General features: G+C 43.3%; 1 protein-coding gene across 2 annotated transcripts in view; it reads left to right on the plus strand.

Annotated features, from left to right (window-relative positions):
• Positions 1–26,639, plus strand: part of TBC1D8 (TBC1 domain family member 8) — a 415,888-nt gene that overhangs the window by 205,446 nt on the left and 183,803 nt on the right. For both annotated transcript variants that reach the window (XM_085622761.1, XM_085622760.1), the window contains exon 5: positions 21,228–21,468. In XM_085622761.1, the coding sequence (XP_085478887.1) occupies positions 21,228–21,468 (241 nt within the window). The remainder of the gene's footprint in view (positions 1–21,227; positions 21,469–26,639) is intronic.

Below are 26,639 nucleotides of genomic sequence, written 5' to 3' on the forward strand. Positions count from 1 at the left end.
TCAAGCAATGGTTTTGGTGGCCTGGTATTGATGTTGTGGTTGAGCGGATTTTGCGTGAGTGTGTACCTTGCTGCATGTCGGACAAATCTTTAGTCACCTTAAGGCCAAAATTAGGTGAGTCTTTCATTCCTGAAAAGCCATGGCATACCATTGCAATTGACATCATGGGTCCAGTTGGTAGTGAGAAAAAATACATTATAGCACTCATTGACATTTTTTCCAGGTGGCCCGTAATCAAGGTGGTTGATAAAGCTGACTCTCAAGAGGTTTTAAAATTCCTGGATAGAACCTTCATTGAAGAGGGTTTGCCAGTTCAGATAATGGAGTTCAATTCATGTCCAACTTAACTCAAGAATATTTTAAAAGAGCTGGCATTAGACATAGGACGACTTCGCTTTATAACCCTTCTGGTAACGGCATGGTTGAAAGATTCAACAGAGTTCTTAAAAACTCTATTCAAATGGCTGTTCAGAACAGTTGTGACTGGGAGGTGCAAATTTTTAAGACTTTATGGATGTATAGAACTACACCCCATGAATCTTTGGAAGTAACACCCTTTGAAGTTATGAGAGGTCGAAGTGCTAGAACTAAATGCAATCCTGAATGGTTACTGGAAAGTTCTTCTACTACTTTACCTTTTGATGTTGTTAGATCCAGGATTGTTAATAAATGTAACCTGCATCATGAAGTGTACAACAAGAAACACAATACTAGGGAGGTTTGTGTAAAAGTTGGTTCTTGGGTCAGGGTCAAGAAGCCTTGGAAAAGTAGCAAGGGGGAAAGTCAATATTTTAAACCCTTGCAGGTTAAGAAGGTTTTAAGAAATGCGGTCCAATTGTCAGATGGGAAAGTTTGGAACCTTAAAAGAATTGCTGTTTTTCGTCCTCCTCCAAATTTTCATTTCCAAACTCCTCCATTGGTAATCAACCGATCACATGATTCCCATTCTGAGTAGGATATTACTTCAGAGGGGGATGGGAATGTGATTGATTCTAATACTTCTAATTGTGTCAATGTTGATCGGGATTGTATTAATAATGACATGGTTATTCCGAGTGGAAGTGGTATTGTAGAATCATCTCCTTGTGTTCAGCAAAGTGATGTAGAATTGTCATCTGGTGGGGTTCATGAAGAAGATCAGTCTGTGGAACCAAGTTGTAGTACCAAACGTACTCGTTCTAAACCAAAATGGATGTCTGATTATTTTTGTGATGTGGCATCTTAGTTTTTTTTGTTGTTGTTGTTTTGCTAATTGTTTTGATTATTGTATAAGGGGAAGATGTGTTATGTCCTGAGGTATTATTTATTTATTAGTTGTCTCGTGCTTTACTTGCGTTCCTCGTGGGATTGTCCACGAGAGGGGGGAGATTCTAGAGTGTGTGGGAGTTAGATTGTATGCCAAGGAGAGAGCGGAGGCGTTACTCTGTTGATGCTGAATTACTTGAATAAATACCTAAAAAGGATTCCTGTCTCCGACCCGGACTTTACAACCACACAGGTATATATATAAAATATATATGTATTTTTTTCTAGACACACTCTATTAATCTCTATATGAGATTAGAAGTGAGGAACATATGCACAAATCAATGTTTCACAACAAATTAAGCACTTATATGGCTGGGGCGCTAGGGGCGTACCAGACCATATACTAGAAAAGAGGTATAAGAATATCAACTTGCAAAGGGACGAGGCCTAGTGCCTTCAGAATCGCTGGGGCCTCACTAATCCATCCAAGGCAGGTAAGTAAAGGACCCACGGGAGACGCGTGCAGTGTGAGAACACAGCCGTGGGTTCTCTATTGATTTCAATGGAGCAAGTCGCGGTTGGAATTTTAAAGTTTTAGGGTACTTCCGGAGAGTCTACAAGCAAGTCACTTACAGGGTAAGTAGTTCGAGAGCCAACACACACAGGAGCACCGGAGTGCACGAGTTAGCTCACCCAGGTAAGCCGGGTGGATAGGTGTCTTTTGCTGTCGGGTCGCGGCGTCGTTTTCAATGGGAGCCAAAGAAGATTTGCTGCTTGTGAAGACAGGAGAAGTGTCCGGTGGAATCCAAGGCTGGATTCAGAAGAAAGAAGACCTGAAAGCAGAAGGGACAGTGTTCAAAGTCACTTGCCAGTGACCCGGGGCCAGGAAGCTGGATGATGCCCACAGTAGTCGGGTGATTTCAGGTGATCACAGGTGTCTTGACTCTTTAACCACGAGGTCCAGGAGGCATCGACGACGACCAGGAGCTGGATTCGGAGTGTCGCACGAAGTCTGCAGCTTACTGAGGTGTCGGCAACCGGATTGGAGCCAACAAGCCTTGGAAACAGCAAGTCTCGTGGAAAGTGAAGAAAGTCAGCGGTGCAGACCAGCAAGGTCTGAGGAACTCACCCAGCAAGGGTAAGTCAGGGCAGGCCTGGAGCAACCAGGGGAGCCCTTTGGTTCGATGAAAAAGTCTTCAGAGGACCCACAAGCCAACCAGCAAGGGATCGCGAAGACGCCTCGTGAGGATTCGCTTCACAGGAGCCCACGGTCACTCGGGACGAGGTAGGCCTCTGATTTTTTTAGGGAAATCCTGCTGGAGGCCTGGACCACACATGGTCCAATGCACAAGTTCGTAGAACGTCGTGAAGGGGTTGCACTCGACAATAGTGCACGGTACCCGGGTATTGCTGTTCCTCGTCACTCGTGGGGTCCACTCGCCTCAGGTTTACTGGGGACTCACAATGGCCGTCGAGAAGTCAGAAAATCCACTTTCGGGGCTGCAGGGACTTTGGACTCTGGCGGGAGCTGGAAGGTTTGCGACCGTTGATTCAATGTTTTGGTGCCTGCCAAGCAGGGGAGTCACTCATTGACTCCAAGGGAGATTCTTCAGTCTTCCAAAGGTAGTGGAACGTCGAATTTCTAGGATTCTTCTTGTAAAGCGTCGTCCAGGGATTTCTAACTTGCAATGGCAAGGGTTCCCTATCTTATACTAAAAGAAAGAGAGGGACTAGCTCTATGACCACTCCTCTGGAAGGGTCAGGGAGTGGGTGGTTACACCCACTTCCCTTTGTCCAGTTTCGCGCCAGAGCAGGGTCTGGTAGCCCCTGAACCGGTTTGAGCTGGCATATGTACAGAGGAGCCTACTGCTCCCCCAGTGCAGGACTTTAAAGCACTCTAGGAGTGCACCCACCCAGCCCCAATACACTAAATCCTGTCTGGAAGGTGGTTACAACTCCCTGTGACAGGATGCCTATTGTTGGGCCTCCTCCACTGCGAGTTTCAGTCAGCAGCAGGAGGGCAGCCCAGTGTCTGTGCTGGTGGCATCCATTTTGTGATGCCAGGGCTCTTTCAGGATTCTACTGTGTTTCCACAGTAGGTACATGTCTATCCCTCTAGAAGGGTGGGATCATACTCCCACACCAGTTACTGGTGTGGGGGTATGATTCCATGGCGTTTGACACCAAACACGACATGTTTTGATGCAGCCATCCCAAAGTTAGCATTTACTGCTTGGTTATAATGCACTTAAGAGTATATGGTTTAACCTTATCCACAAACGGCCACAGAGAATAGACTCTGCCAGCTGCAGAGGGGCCCTGCTCATGCAGAGGCACCCCCTCGCATGGAAACCAAGCACCCTGCCCTCAGGATTGATAGGGCCTACCTTAGGGGTGACTGATAGGTTTATATGTGTGTGTAAGGTGAGATATAGGGAACCTATACCTCAGTGAGGAGTGCTAATACCACCTCACCCAGGCTGCAGTAGCAGGCCTGTGGTGTCAGATTGAGTCTGCTTCCCAGGGGTGGCATAATACATGCTTCAGCCCCTGGTAGGCCTGTGAAGTACCTATGCCCTTGGTACCTAGGGTACCCTATACTAGGGGCTCATAAGGTACCCCAGTATCCAATCACTAGTGCATCTAATATGCACTCCAAGTTGTTTAGAGAGAATAGAGAGGCTGGGGCCCTGATTAGCAGGGACCCAGCTAGACTATAGTCAGAAACCAGTGTATACATCAGAAGAAAAGTGGGGGCAACATAAGTGCAGATCCTACTCTCCTACACTAGTTAATCTTCATTTATCCCTAGTATCTTACCTGGAGAATTCACTTGCAGATGGACTTTTCAGGTGAAATGCACCGGGACCACAGAGTTCCAGCAGAACTTGGTATTCCAGCGGGCCTGTGACTTCATTTACTGGTCCCATTGGTAATAATGAAGCCCGGGGTCTTGTTATTTACCTTGAAGGTCCAACAATTTATGCCTGTTAGGCAAGCCACAGGGTCTGTGGTACCTACAGTCCATCCAAATTGCCATCAACTAACTAAAACAACATCAAAGCCTAGTTTACGATTGCTAACTGCAGCCAACGGTAACGTTTAAAAAAAAAATAAAGTGGTACACCTTGAGGTAGCTCAGGGCACTTTGCCGTAACGATCGAAGAGGGGGAAGAGTTGATAGACCTGGAGACTGATGAATAAAATAGTCTGTTAGCTGAAGGATGAAACTTGCTGTTGAGAATGCTTGTCCATATATCCCAAAAATCCCATTTCCAGGTTCTTGGTGTTGGTGATTAGAAGCTACACAAAGTAAGTTCTGGTATTGACTTACTTTTTGCACTTTGGACATTCTATTTTATTCTGAGAATGCGCTAGATGGACCGAGACTTCTTTTATGAAGCACAGGATGAAAACATGCCTGGATGTGCTTATATGACTGAGTTTTGCATTGTATATTCACATTAGACCACAAGCACATGCCTTGAAAAGTTTGACCGGCTTACATGCAAGAGCAAAATATTTGCCTGTTGATGAACGAGCACACGTGCGCATGTTTAAGAAAAATAAAATTGTGTTTTACCTATTGGTACCAACGAAAGTGGTGTTTTATTTTACATAAGAAAAAAATCATCCTTAGACTGAAAAGAGCATCATATTTGACTATTTGAATTCATATTTTACTCTGTTTAATATGTGAGTTCATAGCGACATCTAAGCCAGTCGACTGACAATGTGTTGTGGAAAAGTATGATAGTTCACCTTCCTGTGGTCAAGTGAAATACAATGTAGGGTTCTACCAAAGCCTTTTACCAGGATGTCAGCAAGCTCATCTGTTCCTCTTTCCGTGATTGCCCCCTACTCATCTGATATTACACTTAGCAAGAGTAAAAGAAAAGCAGCTGCAGATAGGTTTCTTGTGTGCTTGTAGTGCTGTTTAGTTTTCTTCTGAAATCTTTAGGCGTTGTTGGTGTTGACAGTGGGAATATCTGTAATGAGTCGCTCATCGACTGTGATTCAATGGTCTGTGCCAACTTTAGATTCATTTTTCTGCCTTCTAGTTGATTTGCATGAAAGAGACAGAAGCACAACAATAAAGATAACCAGAAAGATACTAACTACAGTCCAGTTGACTATTTCTGGTTATACTGTAGGCCTCTTATTGCATAAAGATGACTGTATTGTGTTATTTTTGGAGAATTTAAACCACTGGAACGACATGGAAGAAATATCCATTCTTTCAGAACTTCATAAAAGTAAGTCACAGGCTATAGTTCTAGAGAGACAGACCATTGCCAATATTACTATTTCTTCTACATTTTAGATCAGGCGAAGACCACTATGTGAGACAGATGGCAGGAGGACGGTTCTTGAGGGTGTTCCTGCGTACAGTGTTTAGCTTTTGCTGTGAAGTAAAGGTTAGACTTCAAAACTAGCCTTTTAAAAGTGAAATGTCATTTGGCAAATATACTAATGAGGTTGTAGTAGGTTTGGTTTTAAAGCAAACTAACACAGCAGGAGGTATTTTAGTCCTCTAAGCCATGTATGAGTACCAAAGGGTGGTAGCCCCCATGTAATCGTCCCACAAGCTATAGATGGCCCTTTCTACTGCAAGGAACCTAGGGCCATTAATCACAGAAAACAAAGGGAAGGCAGTAGTCAGACTTCTAGAGGTGGGTCAAGAGGAAGTACTCCCAGGGGCCAAGGTCGAAGAAGATCAGTTACCCATTCCTCCTCTTCCAAGCAGTGCTTAGTGGAAATTGGTTCATATGACCATTGAACATTAGTGATCCTGATGAATAGGTGCAGGATACTATGGTACTTGAGTACTGCATACAGTTTGTCAACAGACCAAAGCACTTATGCCAAGACATTTAACAACGAACATTTGACATGACTACTCAAGAAGGAAGACAAATTGTTTCATTGACGAGGAAGAGGAAGCATTAACTGAATGAAGGCAAGGTTGCTGCCCCTATTGTCTTGTACCGCAGAAGGATAGAAAAGCTAAAAGAATCCTGGGTTTGGGATCACTCAATAGATGCACAAGAGTTGGTGTAGACCTGGTCTCTTGTCTCAGGGGGAATATTCTGAAGGATGGCTGATGCTGTTGTCTTGATGTCTTGGACAAGCCAAATCGCCAGAATCTGAGACACTTTTGTGGTGGTTGCTTTTTATGACTGCGGAAAACAAACTGCAAGAAACTAGTCTTTAATAGTTGTATCCTCATCTGCACATTGAGACAAAATCAACTTGGCTGTTGTGAATGAAGATACCTCTGGAGGAATTAAAACTTCATCAATAACAGGGCATGGGTGGTGGGTGCTCCATTAAACTGCATTTTGCTTCAGTTGTGCCAACCATCCCCTTAGAGGAATGACCTTTTTCATGCCTTTCATTGTTCTTTGGTACCATCTACTTGAAGCGACCCAAGTTTGGTGTCTCACCTCTCCTTCTGTGAGGTAAGGCATCAAACTCATCTTACAGGCCCCAAGTATTTCAGAAATAACATTTTCTTCGTGGCTCAGGTTTTAAATGATGACTGAATTCTCTGCCAGGCAAACTTGTCTGTATGCGGTCTTGATTCACTGGAGCGGTGTGGTGAATGCCGGTGTTTTTTCACGGCAATCTTTTATTTTTCCATGAGTTATTTTTTTCTTTTTACTTTATGGAAATGTATTTAATTGTTATTCTATTTGGACTATTTTGATACGCTAGATACAAGTATCTACAAAAAAGTTTCTACCCAAATGACTTCTGGTTTTTTTTTTTTTTACGCTCTCCTACTGTTTCCCTGAACCCTTTATAGCTAGTTAATTAATACTTTGTTTAATTATTTGTATACCTACGTTTGCCCGGACTCTAGGTTGTTTATCTCCCATCTATTTTTTATTGAGCTTGTTGATTTCTGCATTCCTAGGCGCTTCTGGCAGGGTTTTGCCTTTAATTGTGGGCGGCTTAGCCACCCTGAAAGGATTGGTATGGTTATATCTAGGGACTTTTGACGCACCTGTCTGTGAAGAGTTAGATTCAGTTTGTTGTAATAGCTTTGTTAAAACTTGTTAAACCTTTAGTTTGTTTTTCTTCCCTAACGTGCTAGTAATTCCCTCCTTGTACACATATACAAAAGTTTCATTTGACAAAAGATAAAAAAGAATCTCGGTCAAGCTTGAAAGGATAAAAACATCAAATCGAGAAGAAAAAAAAAGACATGTTTGGGCACGTTTTGGAAACGTCTTGGATTTATTTGCTTAATCACAGTAGTGCAACTCCTAAGATTCCACTTTGGGGATGCAATGTAGCTCGAGTGTTGCTGAAAGACGGTGGTCTTGAGAGATGGCCAAGGGTGGCAGTGTGAATTGTGCAAACGGGAAAGCATGGCAAATGTTTGACAAGTATAACACAATCGAAAAGCTTTAACCTAATCTGCGGTTCCAGGCAGCCACAATGACAGGTGCTTATTTAACTTTTTTTAAATCGTATTATTTTTGACAAATGCTTCATGCCTAATCCAGCTAGGTCATTGAGGCCTGGTGTATTGTTAGAATTGTGTTGTGCAGATAGATACCTGTAGTGCACTCATGCCACCAAAATGGTCTCTAGGTGCTAGAAAATCTACAGCTCGGCCAGGCATTAGAATGTAAGTGTGCTAATACAGAAACAGGCAGATTGCAGCTTTCCTGAGTGTACACCAATCTTATGAGTGGTTATGGGTGCGAGTTCCTCAGTTTGGAAGCCTCCATTGAAACCAGTCTGCTACCCCTGACTCCCTTCAGTAGACCCTAACTACTTTACAAAAGGGACTTGGGGAACTTAGCAGATCTCTTCTGATGAGGAACCTTCTTTGTTTGGATGCAGTTCCAAGAGTAAATATTAGCATTGGTGTCTTTTTTCCAGAAGTATTTGCAGTCCGCATCTGATGGGTTCCAGGGGCCACATATATCTCTAATGGGAGTACTTCCAATGTACTATAAGGGGGTACTAGGTCCTTGAACAGAGTAGCATGACCGCACCGCCTTGTGGATGCCAGACATTCATTTTGGTTACAATCCAATTTCCTTTTTGTCTCTGTTCTTATCTGAAAGCATCAGATGAACACACGCCTCGCTGAGGTAGGGCATCTCTGGAGTCTTCAGACCATCATACTAGTTTTTCAAGTATCTGGCGTCCAGTCTTTTTTCCCCCCAGTTCTTCCTTATGAAAGACGAGTAGACTGGAGATCTGCAACCTCACCTACATGTTTACAGAATAATACTACCCCTCTAAAAATCCAGGATGATTATATAATGCCACTGGTTGCACATTATCCACTGCCTGGATGCAAGGTTCCACTTGATATACTGCGAAAAAGAGTCACAGAATTTTCTATCACAAAGGGAGTCCGTGCACTCCTAAAATGTTCATCAGGGATCTGTCTGCAGAAACTAACCTTGAATTACCCATACATGAACACCAGGTTCAGCAAGCTTGTGACTTGACCTTGAGCAGCATCCATCTGTCTCTAGACCTACTCCACTCTCTGGAGACTTAGTGAACCAACCAGAAGCATGCTTCCAAACCAGAAGTGGTTGTCTGATCTAACAACTCATGCCTAAACAACGCATGCCTAAACAAAGTGGTCTGAACCACGATCGCGTCTTTACTACGCATTCCTTTATAACAAATTTTGTTGTAAAGGCATGATTGGTAAAGAGATATACGTGGTAGAGATCACATCCCAGCCCCCGATACCCTAGCCCTGCAATCCACCCTGCTCCAACCCAAAAAACGACCACGACACCAGCCGCCCTGAACCCTAAAACAGACCTCCAGCCCTGAAAACTGTCCCTTCCCCCCTGCCCTGAGCCCTAAAACTCAGCCTTAAAAATTACACCAAACCCTCCGCCCTCAGCCCTAAAACTGGCCCCAAGCCCTAAAAACTACCCTCCATCCCAAAACCCGGCCTCAGCCCCACTTACCATGCTGCGGCCTGGTCCTGCCTCTCCCGATCCTTCTTGTTCCTTTCCCCACCATCCGCTCTGCATTGAGACAGATGACTGCCTTAACCACGCATGCGCATGGTTAAGGCATAAGTGTGGTTCGGTCAAACATTGTCCCGCTTGCTTTAAAACGGCACGCGTGGCTCAGGCTGCGTTGTAAATGTCGTTTCCCACCAAAAGTATGCACAGAGCCAATTCAGAAGCTCCAATACATTAGAATTGTTGTGATTGCAAAATGGGACAGATAATTTCCTTGTCCAGAGACGGTTGATGAAACCACTAGCAGAGCAGCCAGTCCAGCTTTTTCGTCCAGCAGGCAACTACTGGATGACCATCTGCGTTGCAGATGGTTATCAGATTCCTTACAAATTCAATTGTTGTTGCATTGGACCAAAAGATAAACTGCTGTCTATCCCCATCTTCTAAGTGTCCTTGCTATTCTGGGCTTAGAATAGAGCCTACTAGAAAGAGTACTTATGAGGGTACCAGTCACTTTGGCTACCACTGCAATCTACCTATCAGAATTCAGCTGGAATACACTGTTACTTTAAAGCCTGTGCACAAGAGAAGACAGGAGAAGTCAAATTACAACCCCATAAGAATTTAAATTAAAAGCTGTTTACATGATATTTAAATGATTTTTCCTGGTTCTCCAAAGAAGGGTAGTTTTGACCAATGTTATCACTTGAATGTTTCACTTTGCACTTGTTTTACCCAGTTATGGTGTTTGGCCATGGATCTTTGTGATTGTATGTTAGACTATAACTTTCTCCTTGCCGCCTTTCGCATGGCAGATTGACGCATGTAGAGACCGACATACTTGTGAGACTCCTGCAAACTCCAAATAAATAAGAGCTGAAGCTTAGAGTGCTTTGCTAAGTGTATGACATCTGTTTGTAGATTAACTATTTCGCAATAAGCAACAGCACTGTTGCCCATCTTATGCTTCTCAGGTAGTATGCTTTTGCTAGACTGGCTGTCAAAGTTTATCAAGCTTGTTATTGGTTTGCATTCAAAGGCCATTATTGGGCTCGGATGCAGCCGTACCTAAAGTATAACTGTGTTTTCTCCCTGTGTGAACTAAGTGTATTTGGTTAATTGAATTACTGTTCAAGATCTACTTTTGTACCCCAATGTGGAAGGATTATCGCTTCGCATTTCAATTGTTGAACGTACATTTACAAAGACATTTAATGTTGGCTGGGTCTTGAAAGTCTTAAAACACAGGGAAGATTGATGAAGAAATGAACATTAAAATAATTATTATAGACTGGGTGAGGTCATGAGACGATTCACTAGCCAGACTGAACAACCTGTCACATTCTCAGCCCTTAAAACACAGGGAAGATTGATGAAGAAATGAAAATTAAAATAATTATTATAGACTGGATGAGGTCATGAGACGATTCACTAGTCAGACTGAACAACCTGTCACATTCTCAGCCCCACTGAGACTTGGTCCTCGGACAATTCACTCACCTATTTTTTGTTTTCGATACATCCAGTATCAAAAGATTGCATTTTGTGGGGAAGAGGAATTTAAGAGGAACAAAACACCCAAGAGATAGACCTGGTAACAAATCTTCATTCCGGATAGTCTTTGAGGCAGTGACTATCATGGGTCTCCCTTGTCTCTTCTCTTGCAGCCTCGATCTGTTTTATAGCAGGGCTGGCGCAGGAACCACCGATGGGCGCAGGGTCTGATCTTCTCCAGATAGGCCGCCTCGTCACCCACTGGCCCTCTCTCCGGGCCCGCAGATCCAGACCCGGGCAGGATCATTTTGGGCGGCTCATGGCGTGAGGCAGCTTGGTGCCCCACATCACATCCTCCTCTGCCTTTATAGGCCCGATGTAGGCCTGGTTCTCCCTCACCGTCCACCAGATGCCCAGTAAGCTCTCTGGGCACCAGATCGGGACCAGCCGACGCCAGTGGGCTTAATGCAGGTGCTCTGACATTTTCTGGGATGTGTGTCTCCTTTTTGCAGCAGATTAATGCAGGATTATGTTCTCGGCTGGCAGAGCCCTCTTATTGAGTGGCCATCTTGCTGCACAGTGAAGTCCCCCCCCCACCTCAAAGGTTATGTGTACTGCCCTATGCATTTCCGGGACCACCTGTGCCCTGTATCTCTGTACTCCACCGCAGTGCCACACGAGGTTTATAAAATCCGCTCTATCGATTCCACATCTGGGGTATACCGCTAAGCAAGTAGGATTCCATTTCTGATGTCCCAGTGGCGTTATGTAGGACCTGTGCAAAAAGTTGTAAAGAGTCAATCTAAAATGTGCATTACAGGACACCATATGAGTGAGTTAATTAACTCTACTCCAGTCTCTTGTCAGTGAGGGGTGTTGCTAAATCTACTTCCCAAGCCAGACACGCCTTTGGGATGGCCGCCACTGTGTCCTCAAACCTAGCTTTGTACATGAGCGTAATCATATGCTAGTCCCCTCCACATGTCAAAATAATACCCAAGGTTTGGATACATTTAGAGGATGTAGGATAAGCGGGCCAGGTCACTTTGGTGATGTCCGCCAATCCGGCATATTGCTGAAAGCGACAAGGGCCAATCTGAAAAGTGTTGCGAGCCACTTTAAAAGAAATGAAGTGCTAATCCGGATATAAATTCTCGAGCCGTTCACAACCACCCTCTCGTCATGCTTGAAAGGACATATTATTTAGTAAAAGTCTGTCAGGTTTCAAAATCCATACCAGGAGTTCCCTATGGAACGGGGCCAGCTTCAGTACCGACCGGACAAACCCATGTCACAAATGGCCGTATGTCAGACAATGAAAGGAGCGTCCAAAGAAACCCCAGCACCCTCCATTAATAACTCCAGATGGCACACCAACTGCATCCTGCCCTGCAACAACTTTCTTGTAATTGTCAGAAGGATCAAACCACCGAGCTGCATATTGCAATTGAGCTGCAAAATAGTACAACTCAAGGCATTGGACTTCAAGGCCCCCATCAGTATACCGCCTTGTAAAGATCGACAAATAAGCAGCTATATTTAGACCCATTCACAGAATCAGATGCTGCAGTTAAGTCCATGGAGCCCTTATGGATGGAGCCCTTCTTGGCCCTAGTATATTTACCCATAATCAAAAGGAGGGTGAGACACTGCTCTATTGTTACCAATCCGGGGCAAAAGCATACTGTACTTCAGAGAGAATCCTCTTTTCCTCTGCCCAACTCTCCAGCCTGTTAAAAAGAATTCTGCTTTAAACGTTTACCATGGAGTCGAGCAGCAAAATTGGGCGATAACTAGAAGGGAGAATTTTGTCCTTTAAAAAAAAAAAAATCAGAACTATAATTTCTTCTGGCCAGGATGACGGGAAAAATCCAACAATAGCTGTTTTGTTATCAAACGGGCCGAAAGTGAGGTATTACTTTTAAAAACATCGACTGAGACTCCATCTGGAGCTTTTCCTAATAAGGCTGTCAGTAATGCCACTTCTTTCTCCTTCACCTGTATAGAGTGTGCAAATAACTCTAACCCATCTATATCAGTGAGTCCACAAATCCTTGTCTATCCCTTTATTATTGAAGTTAGAAACTTCTGCAAAAATTCAAACCACTTATCTGTGGGGCATTTTGGATCAGAAGGGTTCAAACTAGAGGAACTGCAATATTATGCATTCACCACACACCAAAACGCATCAGTATCATTTAAGTTTCAGGGTCTGATTATAATTGGCTCTGTCGTTTCAAATTTCAATGATTGATCTTGGACTCCCCTTAAGAGCCTTTAGGAATTGTTTTGAGCCTTTGAACAGTCGTGATTGAACCAGCCTCTCCTGAAACTACCCCTAACTTGGGTCTTTCTGATTAACAGTGAATTTATAGACTCAATAATTGTTGTTGAAAGGAGTGTATAATGTGAGTGCTCCTTCAGGGTTTAGACATACCTCCAAAAGTCCTTGATTATCTTTACATAGAGTTTAAAAAAAAAAATTAGTAGGGTCAATTTTTTCCCATTTTAGCTTCACTCCTTGATATTCTGAATATTTTAGCAGCAACGCCTTCTTTTGATTACAGTTCCTTTTAGCAAGGGTATTAATTGTAAGTGGATTATGATCACTGTGGCATTTAGGTGTGGCCATCTGATTAGATATTGCAGGTGCTAAGGTGGCCGAAAATAAAAATTAATCAGTAGTGCTCCCTGAACCTCCTAATATGAATGTTGGCAAATATTGGGACTCAGGGTCCCTCTGTTCTAGAGAAGGGAGAGATAAGTTATTTGATAATGAGCCTATTGAAATACTCCCCATATTGGTTGTGTGTAAATTGTGGATGTATCCAAAGAGCCACAAACATTTTTACTGGAGTATCTGCAGAGCAGGATATTCTAATCTTCCACCCATAATGTTGGAATTGGAGAATCGCATTTCCTCAGATGGGTATCTAAATCGTGTTTAAAAGCCTTTTACAACTGAGATATCTGCGTGGTTAAAAGCATTGTAGTAATAATTAACCAGACATTGAGGACCATTCTCAATCTTTAATAAAGTAAACTAACAATGCGGAATAGTAGACATAACTTTCGTGGAAAGTTTAGCACAATTTACTGATATTAGAACTGCCAGTCCCCTACTAGGTCTTCCTATATTAGATTGAACAGCATGAGTACAAATAGAATAAAAGCCATTAATATGAAAATCCTCAGTGAGCCAGGTCTCCTGACAATGAACTAAATCCTACTTGGATATAAACAAAATCCAATCTTATTTCTTCAATTTTGTACGTATACTGGCTATGTTCTATGATGCCACATGGATCAAACCGTTGGTCCCAGGAACACCTAATGAATGTTCAACCACAGATCGGCAATTATCGTTATTGTGAGGTTGATTAGGTGTGACCGCAATGATGATTCGTAACGATGGATTCTCCCCATGAACTTTTGTCATTAAGTGGCGTCAGTCAGTATCCTTCAGGCCGTGAGGTGGGCCATGTATGTTTCTAACTGGGACATTAAAATGATCCGTTGTAAGCCTGATTTCTGGTGCAGACCCGCCTCCTTTATGAGCAAAAGTTGGAAATCTTCGTAGTGGCTTGTAAAAATAACCTAGTGGCATAGCTCTGATTTTTCCTTGCGTTCTATCACTCGAGTATAGACCGCAAAATAGCTTTTCCACCACCAATGGATTTTTTTAATGAATAACTAAGCAATCTCCTGGGGTACCTTCCGAGCTATACACCTCAGAGGTCCTTCTTACCATGATTGTCTTCACAAAGATCTTTATGCCACCCAGAATTCTGTTTGATCCAGTGTGCTTCTTTACTTCGTAACTCCTCCGATCCTTCATGCTGATCTCTTAGAATGAGTAGAACATTTTCCAAAACCATCACACAACATATGCATTCAGGGAGTGGGGGGGGGGGAGTTGCAACGGAAAGGTATTGGTCTCCTTTCTCTGCAAGGAATCTGAGATAACATGTTTGACTTATTGATTTATGGGCCATTGAGACATTGCCAGAGACATGGCCAGGTGAAGCCTGGAGGACTCCTGCTTGCATTGTGATAGCTAGGGAATGTATTCCATTACCAGATGGCAGTGGCATAGCGCTTGAAGTGATCATTACTCTAGGGATGCTGGCCTGGGTTGATGGATCGTTGTGAATAGTTGTGAGCATGTGGACGTCTCCTCTGTCAGAAAATTGAAAAGCAAGAAGTTAATTACTATGCAAGGCACTGCTCTGGGGGCAGATTTAACATGCTTTAACATGTTTTACACACAAGCTCCATTACCAGATGGCAGTGGCATAGCGCTTGAAGTGATCATTACTCTAGGGATGCTGGCCTGGGTTGATGGATCGTTGGTAGGTTAGTTGGCTATACTTCCACAGATTGAAGCTCGCCCTGGTTTCTTTCGATTTGAGCTCTGGGATAAGGGTTTATCAACTAGGTGAGACAAAACATTCCTTATTAAGGACTCGAATTTCTGAAATGATAGCATAAGGAAACTTATTATGTTTTATTCCAGCTTGTTCAAATCCAGGGAATCAATTATAGGAACAGGAGAATTCTTCAAGTCTCTGGATTTCCCATTAACTCCATGATCTGTAGTCTTTTTTCTCCTGACCCTCCCTTTGTTCCCTCTTTCCTTTTAGTCTTGAGTGGGGGGGGGGGGGTTTGGGGGGGGGGGGAGGGTAGAGTTGTGGCCCCTGGGGATTCTATTTCCTCAATATTTACTTGTGACTCTCTCAAAATACATGGATTCCAATCTTTTTCCTCAGTATTACTAGCATCTGTAAAGGCAGGGGGATCATTTCTAAAGTATCCATTTGTAGATTCAGTTTCCCACTTGTCCCCATTAGATAGGCCCTCGTTTAATTGTCTGTGCACAGAAGAAAGCCCCTCTTACACCCTTCCGATTTCTGAAGTTAACACACCCATTAAGGTAGTGAGATATGAGGCTGTAGAATCCGCTGGTGCTGATCATTTAGCCCCTTTCTGTTTTTGCCACTTGGACCTTCCTCTTACTACTAATAATAGAACAAAGAATGTTCCCGCCTATACCATGTTAAATGCAAGGTGGTGGCCCATCCCAGCCTCTTCCGGGCTCAGACGGGTACAGACTTACCTTCTCTTGGCCCAATCTTTTTCCAGCCACACATCCAGGTGCTACCAGCGCCCGTCCTGGGTTTCCTTTGTGCTTAAGAGCACGGTGAAACATTGGAGCCCCTCCTCCTGGGCTCATTGGTAGTTGCTGGGGAATGGAAGCATCATCGGCTCTTGGTGTCCTGACAGATTATGCTGGAGTCCTTCGACAATTAAGAGAAATCTTCTTAATACGGTTTAATGTGGATTTGTGCAACGGAAATTAATTATCGCACCTGTCTCTTGGCATCTGCCTTACAAAACCTTGTACTCACTTCTAGTCAGTGTTTTTCAATCTGCAGCCTTGATGTGGAAAGTGAGGCAGATGCCGGTCTCTATGTTGTCTCACCTGGTCCTCATAGTGGATGATCACAGATCCATCCCACCGTTGCACCCACGCAGTGACACCCCAGTTCAGTTTTTGTCAAATTTTACTGTTCAGTATGATTTCCACTTTCTCTTCGTTTGAGCAACTACTGTACCTCTTATTTGTCCACCTCATTTTTTCACGCAGTGTCAAACTGGCTTGGCAACTCTGGGTTTGATGTCATTCACGTGAAATGTATGCCTGCTTACTTGCGGCTCTTCAACTGCCTGTTGCCTAGTTCACCACCAAGAATGGGGAAGTAGACACATACCAGACGGGAGAGGGTAGATGTCGAGCTGGATGTAACATTATTGAGGATTGGCCGGCTGGATTCTGCAGGTTGCAAAGCACTAAAGCCTGTGAGCTCAACCTAAGCGTAGTTGTCAATCACCAACAACAATGCTGACTGACACCCTCACATGGCCTCTCTGGTGTCTCTGGTGCTGAGCAGTTGGAAGATGGCTATTTTAATATGTTATTCGTAATTATTAAATTTTATTATTTTCTCTTATACTTTACCATAGTAAGGTATCTGTCTCTGTGGTGAGGACTTCCGCCTATGTGTGATAAGTTAAGAATAATAACTTTATACCAGGCGCGGCTTCTCTTCAATAGCGGAGGATCATAGCCCCACTGCTAGCCTGAGCTATGAAGTCTTGGGCAGGGAGGAGGAATGGTGGGCATTTATAAGTGCACGTCAGTTTGTCCGGCTGTCTTAGGCTAAGCAGACATGCACACTTCTATTTCTTCAACCCAGCTGTGTTGCACAGACTGGTTGGGGAAAGCCACCCTGTGCCTGAGCGAACGTCAGGCCCGCCCGGCCAATTCAGGTGTTTCTCTCAAGCAAGGTATAGTATGAGAGAAGCAACTGGATTGGGTAGGGAGCTTGTGTTGTGGCCCATGAAATATTGGGAGGAGAGTTGGAGAGGAGCACAGAGTCGTCCGGCAGCGTCAGCCATTCGGGTATCTAAACAGAAAATATATAGCAATGCAGACCACATTCAGTTCCCTTATAATCTCATGGTTGCTTCCAATATTTGAGTTACGTTTGACATGATTTAAAACATGGGGGTACATGTAGGCCAGGATTAGAAGGACACTCAGGGCACTTACAACTCTCCTTTCGTATTCCTCTTCGGACACAGACTCTACATCTCCAATTAGAAAAGTATTTTTTTGGTGCTGGAGGAATGTATTCAGGATAGCGGCATTCTTTCAATCAAGCCACGTCCTCCACCACTCCATTCTAGGAGCACTTGCCTGCTCGGCTGCAACAAAACTGCCTATTACAGACTGCTGTAATTGTACAAAGCTCATCTTGGAATCTGAAGAACAATCTTTGAAAACAACATAAGCTTTGAAGGATGCCAAATGAAACAAATGAACAGGCAACTCCTTGTACCAGATGTATGACTTTCAAGCAGTATTATAAGGCTCCAACCTTTGATCTACTCTATCTACACCTCCAGTGTGCTTTTTGTAGTCTGAAATTCAAATACGGTACCTGTCCCCAACCAGTCACCGGTGAAGTGCTTTCATTGTGAATAGTTGTGAGCATGTGGACGTCTCCTCTGTCAGAAAATTGAAAAGCAAGAAGTTAATTACTATGCAAGGCACTGCTCTGGGGGCAGATTTAACATGCTTTAACATGTTTTACACACAAGCTCCATAGGGTAACCTTTACAGTTCGAGTGCATTGTGACCACATGCCACAGTGGCCACTTTGACCAATTATATGAATAATTGTACACATATAAATAGTGACCTTTATTAAAAAGTCCTCTGGCAAGTTCCCAAAAATTATTTCACTCAAAGATACCTTCTAATGTACAAACTGAAATTATACGCATATCCAGTGACACTTTCACACAGGATATACAGCTTAATATCATAGCATGCTCTCTTGCTGCGACTATATGGTCTGAAATCCCAACGTCCCTTGAACAGGACCAGAGACCCATCCACACACATATATCATTTCCTGGAGCATGGATCGCTGAAAAACAATCTACTAAATGGTCAAGGGCAGGCCAAATATACAGGCGACTAGAAGACTGATATAAAGACAGGGATGGGTTCCTCCGTAATCCGGTCTACAAAGTTAAATCCCATAACTGCTTAATCTTAGGGAGATGTGTGTGCGCTCACCGGGCAACTCTAGAGTTGGTCTTAAGTGTGGCACTGTTGTCTCTCAAAAAGTTTTCTGCATACAGATTAGTCTGCCCAACATTATCATCCAAAGATGCATCAACAGTAAACAGTTGGAAAATTGATAGACAAAAAGTTCTCTGTATTGACTCTACATCCTGCAGCATGACTAAAGGTAGGCAAAACAGGCTGCACTATGTTAGGGGGCAACCCGGGGTTCAGCACGTCCAATGGGAAGCACTACCGTAATACCAGTGTCTTCCTCTAAAAGTGACACTTCATCAGCATTATTAGTGAATTCATCATCAGATGATTCCTGTCGGACAGAAAATTCACTGCCAGAATCTTCAACTTGGTCCTCTGCCTCAGATGCAGAGTCAGTCTCGGACCCATGTTAAAAAAAAAAAACAAACAAAAAAAAAAAACACGCTGAGTGGTCAGTCTGTGGCAACCATAATACTTACTAATGAAACTAACACAACAAACAAGACATCAGGAAAAACACGGTATTCCATTAGAACTCAACAATCTGTGGCTGTCTCAAAAATAAATATAACTATTGACATATAATCTGGAAAAAACGATCAATACAAACCACAAAATTAACTTTATGCTCCAAAACAATACTTCTCATTTGATACAGACATCTAGGCTAAGGATAAACTGCACCTACTCTACACAGACATAGCAAGAACCAAAGATATCCCACTAGAATGGAAAAACAACAAAATATAAACAGCAGACCACACAATACAGATCCAAACGTGAATTTCAAACACAATAAAACATAAGCTAAATATGCTATGGTGAATACAACAATAAAAAAAACGGATTAAAGCAAGGCAATGATGCTCATCTGAAGTGAGCATTCGCAAAACCCTTTCCTTATGAAACACATGCAACTACGCAAACAGCAGATCTATCAATGACGAAACTGCAAGCAAGAGTCACCACCCTGGAAATCAAAAGCTTTGCACTACAAAGCTAAAAAGGAGAAATAAAACATAAATTTCACAAATGCAAATGATGACAAGAAATAAAAAAGTTAATATTACAAAACACAATAAAGACTGCCGCTGGTGGCAGATCGGCATCACAAATATCCAGTCTGTCCTCATGATTGGGGCACAAATCTGAAGCAAAAACTTGGCACCCTAGAGCGGAGTGACCTTAACCCCAGCAGCCACCCAAATGCCAGTTCACACACACTACCATCCAAGTGCTAACCACAAACACCGCCATTCCACGCAGACTGTCAGCCAAATACCCGTTCAAACACACTGCCAGTTAGCACACACCCAGAGACAAACGCCATTTCACACACACACAGAGAAACATATTCTCTGGTGTCTAGTGGGTTTCCACCGTCCACTGTCGGCATATTGGTCTAAAAGAAAAGTGCGATCTTCCTCTAGGTGGAAGGAAAAACTAAGGACATGTGTGGGCAATACACTGAAGAGATATATTGGGGGAAAGTAAAAACTATTTACCCAATATCCCCCCACCCCCCTGTGTGTGCCTTCCATGTCAGTCCCTCCTTCAACACAGGGGTTACCAACTCAAGCCCCCTTGCCGGGCCGTGCTTCCAGCACCTTCCCAGCTGTTTATGAAGACGTGAACGCCCCGTGAGAGCACGAACGCCATTGTGCTGGGGAAGTGGACATGGGTGGTAGCTTAAGCGCTTCTGCTGCCACCCCCGGGGGGCATGTGGTGGGGTTGCCCACAGGTGGAGCACCAGCGCTTCCCCCTTGGGTTGGTGCTAGTATGTTCTCGAGCCGTCCTCTGCACCTGAGCGCCAGTGCCGAGGGTGGATGTTTTCAGCACCCAAGAGGTTAAGGAGAATTATGGCATTTGTTTGATGTCCTTCCAAAATACAAAGCAACTATGATTTGGATGTTCCATGGAAAAGGGGACAGCATCACAACGTATGGAAGCCTCAACTCTCTGGGGTCTCTGACATGCAAAGCTGGAAAGTGTGATTTCCCGGAAGATGCTGTTGCTGGACTCTTTGGGATTTCCTATGTTACACAGTTCTCTATTTTCCCACTCATGAGCTGATGCTCTGCTGATCTCAGGGTCAGTTGTCCCTCAGCTTGTGTCATCACAGGAGTCAGTTCTTCATTCTCTGAATGACTTGGTCTTCTTCGTGAGTCCATCTTCTGTCCTTTACTGTATGCTCTCAGGATGCATGACAAAGGAGTTAGGGTTTGGGAACCTGGACATTAAATACCTCACTCGCCGTTAAATTTCAACAGGCCAAGCCTGATGCAATTTCACTGGGGAAAATGGTACAGTATTAACCGTAACCTACAGGTTTTGGTGCTTTGTGGGCCAAATCCCATGTTATTCCCCAAAACTTGGAATAGGTGCTATTTATCTCACCAGGTGGGATAAATATCATCTACTACTCCAACAAACTCTCAATCAAGGCCTAAGACTGGTTCCTCTTCCTTTGCAGATTTAAGTTACTTGATGATGTTTAGAAGGGCGTGTCAAGTAGAGATTAGATATAACTTAAATTAGGTTTTCAATTTGTGGCCAATAGCATGCAGTTTATTATCCCCTAACAGACCACACGCCATTGGGTCAGTCATGCCAGCGGGAAATCCAGCCCTATCATGATGAGTGAGTGAAATATTAGCTTTGAAAGGATCAGCTTTCATCACAAAGCCCCTAAACAAGGTGGGCTCCAAGACAGTTTGTTCCTTGACTATGAGGTAAAAGTGACAAAGATGTATTCATTTTCTCTTTTCTGTATTGTTAATTTCTTTCCTTTTAAAGTTCTGATTAGGAAATATAGTGCCTTATATGCATGTTGCTGAATTCTTTGCAAAAAGAAAGGTTGATTTATGAATGTATTTCTTTCTATTTAATTGCAGTGAAGCTTGTGATTCCATGGGTGGATGTCCAGAATTTGGAGAGAACCACAAATGTTTTGATGACTGACATAATCCGCATTACTGCCCGTGGTAAGGAGCGGGACTTTTCCATGTTCCTCAATATCGATGAGGTCTACCAGGTCATGGAGCAGCTGGCAGACGTCACTCTTCGGAGGCTGCTAGATAATGAGGTTTTTGAACTCGATCCAACTATGCAGGATCCATCTCAGATAACCAAGAGGTACGCCAATGAAACAGAAATTGAGACTGTTTAAAAGCAGGTCTGCAAACAAAAGCTAGTTAATGATTACCTAAAATGTCAAAAACATCTGTTCGGTCAATTCATATATCTATTTTTTGGCTCCCTGTCCTACTCATTCCTAGCTATTGTGTTCACTTGCCAGGGCAGTCTATAAATCTGCAGGATTACAACACTGGAGATTTTTAAATCATTGGTATATGCTTTTGATTAAAAGTGGTTTGACATTGCAGTACTTAATTTGATGCTTCAGAGGTATTTAACTTGCTGCAGAAGAACTGTCAGACTAAGTTAATTAGAAATTGATTTGGTTCAGATGAAAAAAATTTACTCACTGGTACCTCTACTCTGTTTTTTAGTACAAAACGATACAGTCCAAAACAGAAACACCCCTCCAAAAAGATTCTCTAGTGAATCTTGTGCAACATGTATTATTTTGCAGGCGCGGACAAGACTAGGTCAGTGTAAAATATTCACTTATGTATATATTTTGCACTATCCTGAATGCTCCAAACTATGAGTGGTTTTTCAAGTGGCAATCGGTGTTTTTGTAATATGTTTTTAAACAGTGTTTGTTTTACGTAAGGGCACTCTCTGTGGTCTTTGTATTCTCGTCTTTGGTTCTACTAGTCCCAGAGTTATTGGTACCTACCATGTAGATTTTTATTACTCCAACGGCGACTAAAAAAACTTCAGCCAGGCTCTGCAAAAGTAATGGACACCAGAAAAAAGACCAAATTTTCTGATGATTACCCCTTAGACTTGGTTGTACCGTCTTCAGATAAGAAGAGACACTCTAATTCTTTGATTGGGCGTGGCTATATCTTAAAGTTTTCCACAAAAACGCTGGATTCCATTTCAAGGTGACAGTGAAGTTTAGACAAGCTAAGACTAGAATGATCCTGATAGCCCACAGTGAACGTACCAGTGTTAGTTCAACCATCTCCTTCTGTCGTAATAGATACATAGGAGATTATCTTGCAAAGCTGACTTTCTGACCATGAGTTGGTGGAAAATACACCACCACATCTTCTTATGTTTGTACTTGGCCTGGTTTCTAAATTCCAGCAGTGGTGAATGGTGATGAATGAGCGAAGACTGTCCACCAGGTGATCGTATACATTTAAATGGCAAGGTTCTGCGTATGGTGTGCGTCGAAAAGAACATTGATTTGGTGATGTTACTAGAAGAGACACTTTTACCTTGTATCTTGTATTTAGCTGATCTTGGTTTGCTGTGTGCCTTGTCTGAGGTTTATCTGGAGGGGCTTGCTGGATGGTTTTAAAGTTTTCACTCCTGAAAGCCTTCCCGTCCATGGTAACTTAAATTAGTACTATCTAAATCATTAGGCCCTTCATTTGAACCAGTGCTCAAAGCTGATGTGTTGCACATTTCATGGAAAACCGCTTTATTAGCAGCAACCACCTATGCATGTAGATTTAGCGAGCTATATATAACATTTTGTGGGAGTAAGGTTATATTTTGAAAACGATTCTTTCATAAGTAATTTCAGGTTTTACCATTAATTGGGCTATATCATTGATGACTTATTTTCCCCAAATCCATATACTGCAGCAAAAATAGCCACTTACACCCTGGATGTTCATTTCTGATGGTGTCCTAACAAAAACAAAGAAATCATAATTTGTAACCACCCTTTTGCCAATTACAGGCCTACACATTACTGAATTGCCAATACTCAAGCAGTCCATATCGTGGTGGATTGCTTCTATCATTATTTGCCATCAGAAAAAGGACATATCTGTTTCATACAACCATAGGAAAGGCATCAACTGTAGGCATTCTGATTTATGTCTCTATTGGAGAGAGGTGGTACTGCATTTATTCGGTCTCCAAAACCGACATACAAATTGGTCAGGCACCACTGAGAATCTTTTAATTAAGAGTACCTGTAATAAATCTCTCTACATCATACTTACAGAATTGGACTTCTTATTAAAGTAGGTTGTGAGGTTGCAATTCTCTTCAGTATTTATTAATATCCGGAAAGGTTCTGTGAAGAAAAAGGATAAGTTGCTTTTAATCCTAGCTCTCCATCATGGGAATGCTTACTGAATTCGTGAACAACCTGCCTGTTTCCCAGAGAAGATAGGCAGGAGACGGTCTTTTGGGCAGTTTAAAGATGTGAACTAATGGTCTCTTACAAGCTCCAAAAAGAACTACCTCAGATCTGTAGAGAAGTGATGTGCAATAGCAGAGTCAGCTTGGAGTCTTTAAAGCAAGATTATGTTTGTGTTCCTTTTGCTGATGCCTATCTGCCCAATTTCTGGTTAGAGTTGGCTAAAAAACGGATGCAGCAATTTAAATTTGAATCATGGACCTCCATTTTCAGCCAAGATGGCGGCGAGATAAAATTCTCAGTGTGCTGCTCTGCCTGGGCTGGCCGTAACAACAGTAGTGTGTGACCAGGCGGCATGCACCAAAGGTAAATTGGGACAGCAGGAGAAGACGAGAGATATGGCAGTCACCGTCTATACGGCCCAGGGAAATAAAATGGCAGCAATCTCCGAGATAATGAAAGGCTGCTCCCGGTGGTAAGAAGTCTGTTCCCTGCTGCCTTTGCTAAGCCAAAGTAGATGGGCCTAGCATACTGAGGAAAACAGCAGTAGGATGGTGAACTGCTTCTGCAGTGTGGGTACACTGGCTCAGAGGAGAAATCTGAGGTTCTTGGTGGGAACAGCTCCCATGGAGAGGAGAACGGACTGCTCCCAGTGGTAAGAAGCAGGTGAAATCTGGGCCCTGTATTCTCCATTGAGCTGTCACAGGTGGACGGAGAGAGCCTAAAGGAGCCCTGGCACCTTGGCAGTGATCTCGGTAGCAGCAGTGGATCAGCGAGGATGGGAGTGAAGGAAGTGGTCGAGGGCCCAGGAGGTCTGGCAGACGGCGCGGAGCACGCCACACACTGATATTCAAAGACGGATCCCAATACGTCCGTTACGTACCTGTGATTGTGCTCTGATAGCAGGCGCCCTACTTGGGGCCACCAGAAACCCTCGCATGCAGGAAGCTGGAGCCTTTTCCGGCATCCTGGAACCTGGGCGACAGCCTTTATCGGGCCCAAGTACACAGGTGCCCCCACAGAAAATAAACTTAAAAGGGCTAGCGATAGAGCTCAAACCAGCTCAAATGGAAGTGACTCTAACTTGAGCGGCACGCACTCTTCTGGCTCTGGTGGCCGGGAGTCAATCTGATCCTTTAACCACTATTTAAACATAATCTGAAAGCCCTACAACACAATAACTTCACAGGAAAGCAGTGAGTTGCTAGAGAACCAGGAGGAGGTACAATCACTAGCATTTTCATGGAGACACTCTTTCGTAGATTGAGTGAGGTCATTAGAACGCTGAAAGAAGAGGTGCATTCTGACATACAAATGCCTCCAATTTCCTTCACATCATGCTTGAGCAGAGAGATGATGTTGGAGGTACAAATAATGCATGGGAAGAAGAAATAGAAATGCTGCGCCACAAACTTATATAGCTGAAAGTCAGAATGGAGGACTTGCCTGTGTTCTTCGAAGACACAGAGAATCCCTCAAGGTGACACACATAAGCATTAAAGGAATCTCCCAGACAGCTGAGGGCGACAACATAGAAGGTTAATTCAAAAGACTGTTTAGATTTGTATTGCCAACTGTAGAAGAAAGAGACATTGTACTGGACTACATCCATCTGGTGAACCCGAGAATTACAGTCACAGCAGGCACCAGACTTGCTGACCTGTCTCCATTATTATCACCAGAGGGAAAGCATTTCCCCAAAACATAGATCAAATCGTCTTTGAGGGTCAGAAACTGGCCCTCTTTCAAGATCTGTTCATAATACTTTTGCAGAAATGCAAAGAGTTTTGCCCTGTTATTGATTTTCTTTGTAGAAAATATAGATGGGATCATCTCATCAGACTTGTCTTCACGCGGGAGGGCTCTCACTACCAAGTAGCTGGTGGAGATCCTGACAAACAAGGGCGCTCATCAATGCTCTCCTCAGAGAAGCCATCGTACACTGTGCCATGCCCACAATGAGCTGGAATGTGGAGAAAGGTGCAGTATGCCAAGAAACGTCGTGAACATGGTGGCGGCGGAGAGAAAGACAGTGCTGGACCGTCTCGGGGAAGCAACAGACATGCCTGTACACTGAGGAACTGATAGTATGCGATCAGCTGCCCTGACATTTGAGTGCAGGAACAAAATGGGAAACAGAGAAGGTACAGCAGACCAGGCTCAGAGAAGGGGTGTGACAGTTTGGACACTCACAGGACAGAGAAGGTCTGCATGGTGGCCCTCTGCCCTGATATGTCATTCACTAGGGGTTGAAATAGTTGATTTTTAGACATTGTTCCCTAAGTTTGGGATATTTGTTGAGGTTGAAGTTGGGGACCAGACGCAGAGCCAGAGTCCCTTTATATGTGCTCGCCTCTTAAAGTGAGTGGTTTGTGGTCATGAGGTGTGACTAGGTGCAATGGAGAATGCAATACTTGGTTTATAGTACCTCCCCTAGTGGTATGGATGCGATAAAAGTTCTGAGTTTAATTGTTAGAGGCCTCAATGCTAATTTTTGAAAAAAGAACCAACGATCATAGTTATATGCTATGCATGGAAGGGCAAGTTTCGTGCAGACATGCAATTTGTCAAAACCTATTGATCAGTGTTTTTAAGAAAAAAAGTGATCATAACATAATTCTATTTATATTAATTTTTTATTATTGATTGAATATATAAAAATTATTTGTCATATCAAAAATAGAAAAACATTAATGTGTACAGATTTACAAAAATAGAATTAATGAATACATATACCTAATGATAATGATCAAAACCACATATAGATTACATTTGAACCAAGCAATATTTTGTTAAGTCGTCTGGGTCCTTCTAGGCAGTCACTAGTCTTTCTGGAACGATCCAAGTAGATGGGTTTCTGCCCCTGGAGGCCCTTAAAGTACTATGGGAGGAGGACCTGGGTTTTCCCCTCCCGGAGGGTACTGGGGGGTGATCCTGCAGTGCATGCCTAAGGTTTCCGGAAACACCAGATTTAAGCGTATTAATTTTTATGTGCTCCATAGAGCATATCTTACGCCTGGAAGGATTGCCAGACGTTTTGCATTGGAGGGAGCGAATTTCCTGAGGTGTGGCG

Source organism: Triturus cristatus, chromosome 8 (assembly GCF_964204655.1).
Source record: "Triturus cristatus chromosome 8, aTriCri1.1, whole genome shotgun sequence".
Taxonomy (NCBI): Eukaryota; Metazoa; Chordata; class Amphibia; order Caudata; family Salamandridae; genus Triturus; species Triturus cristatus.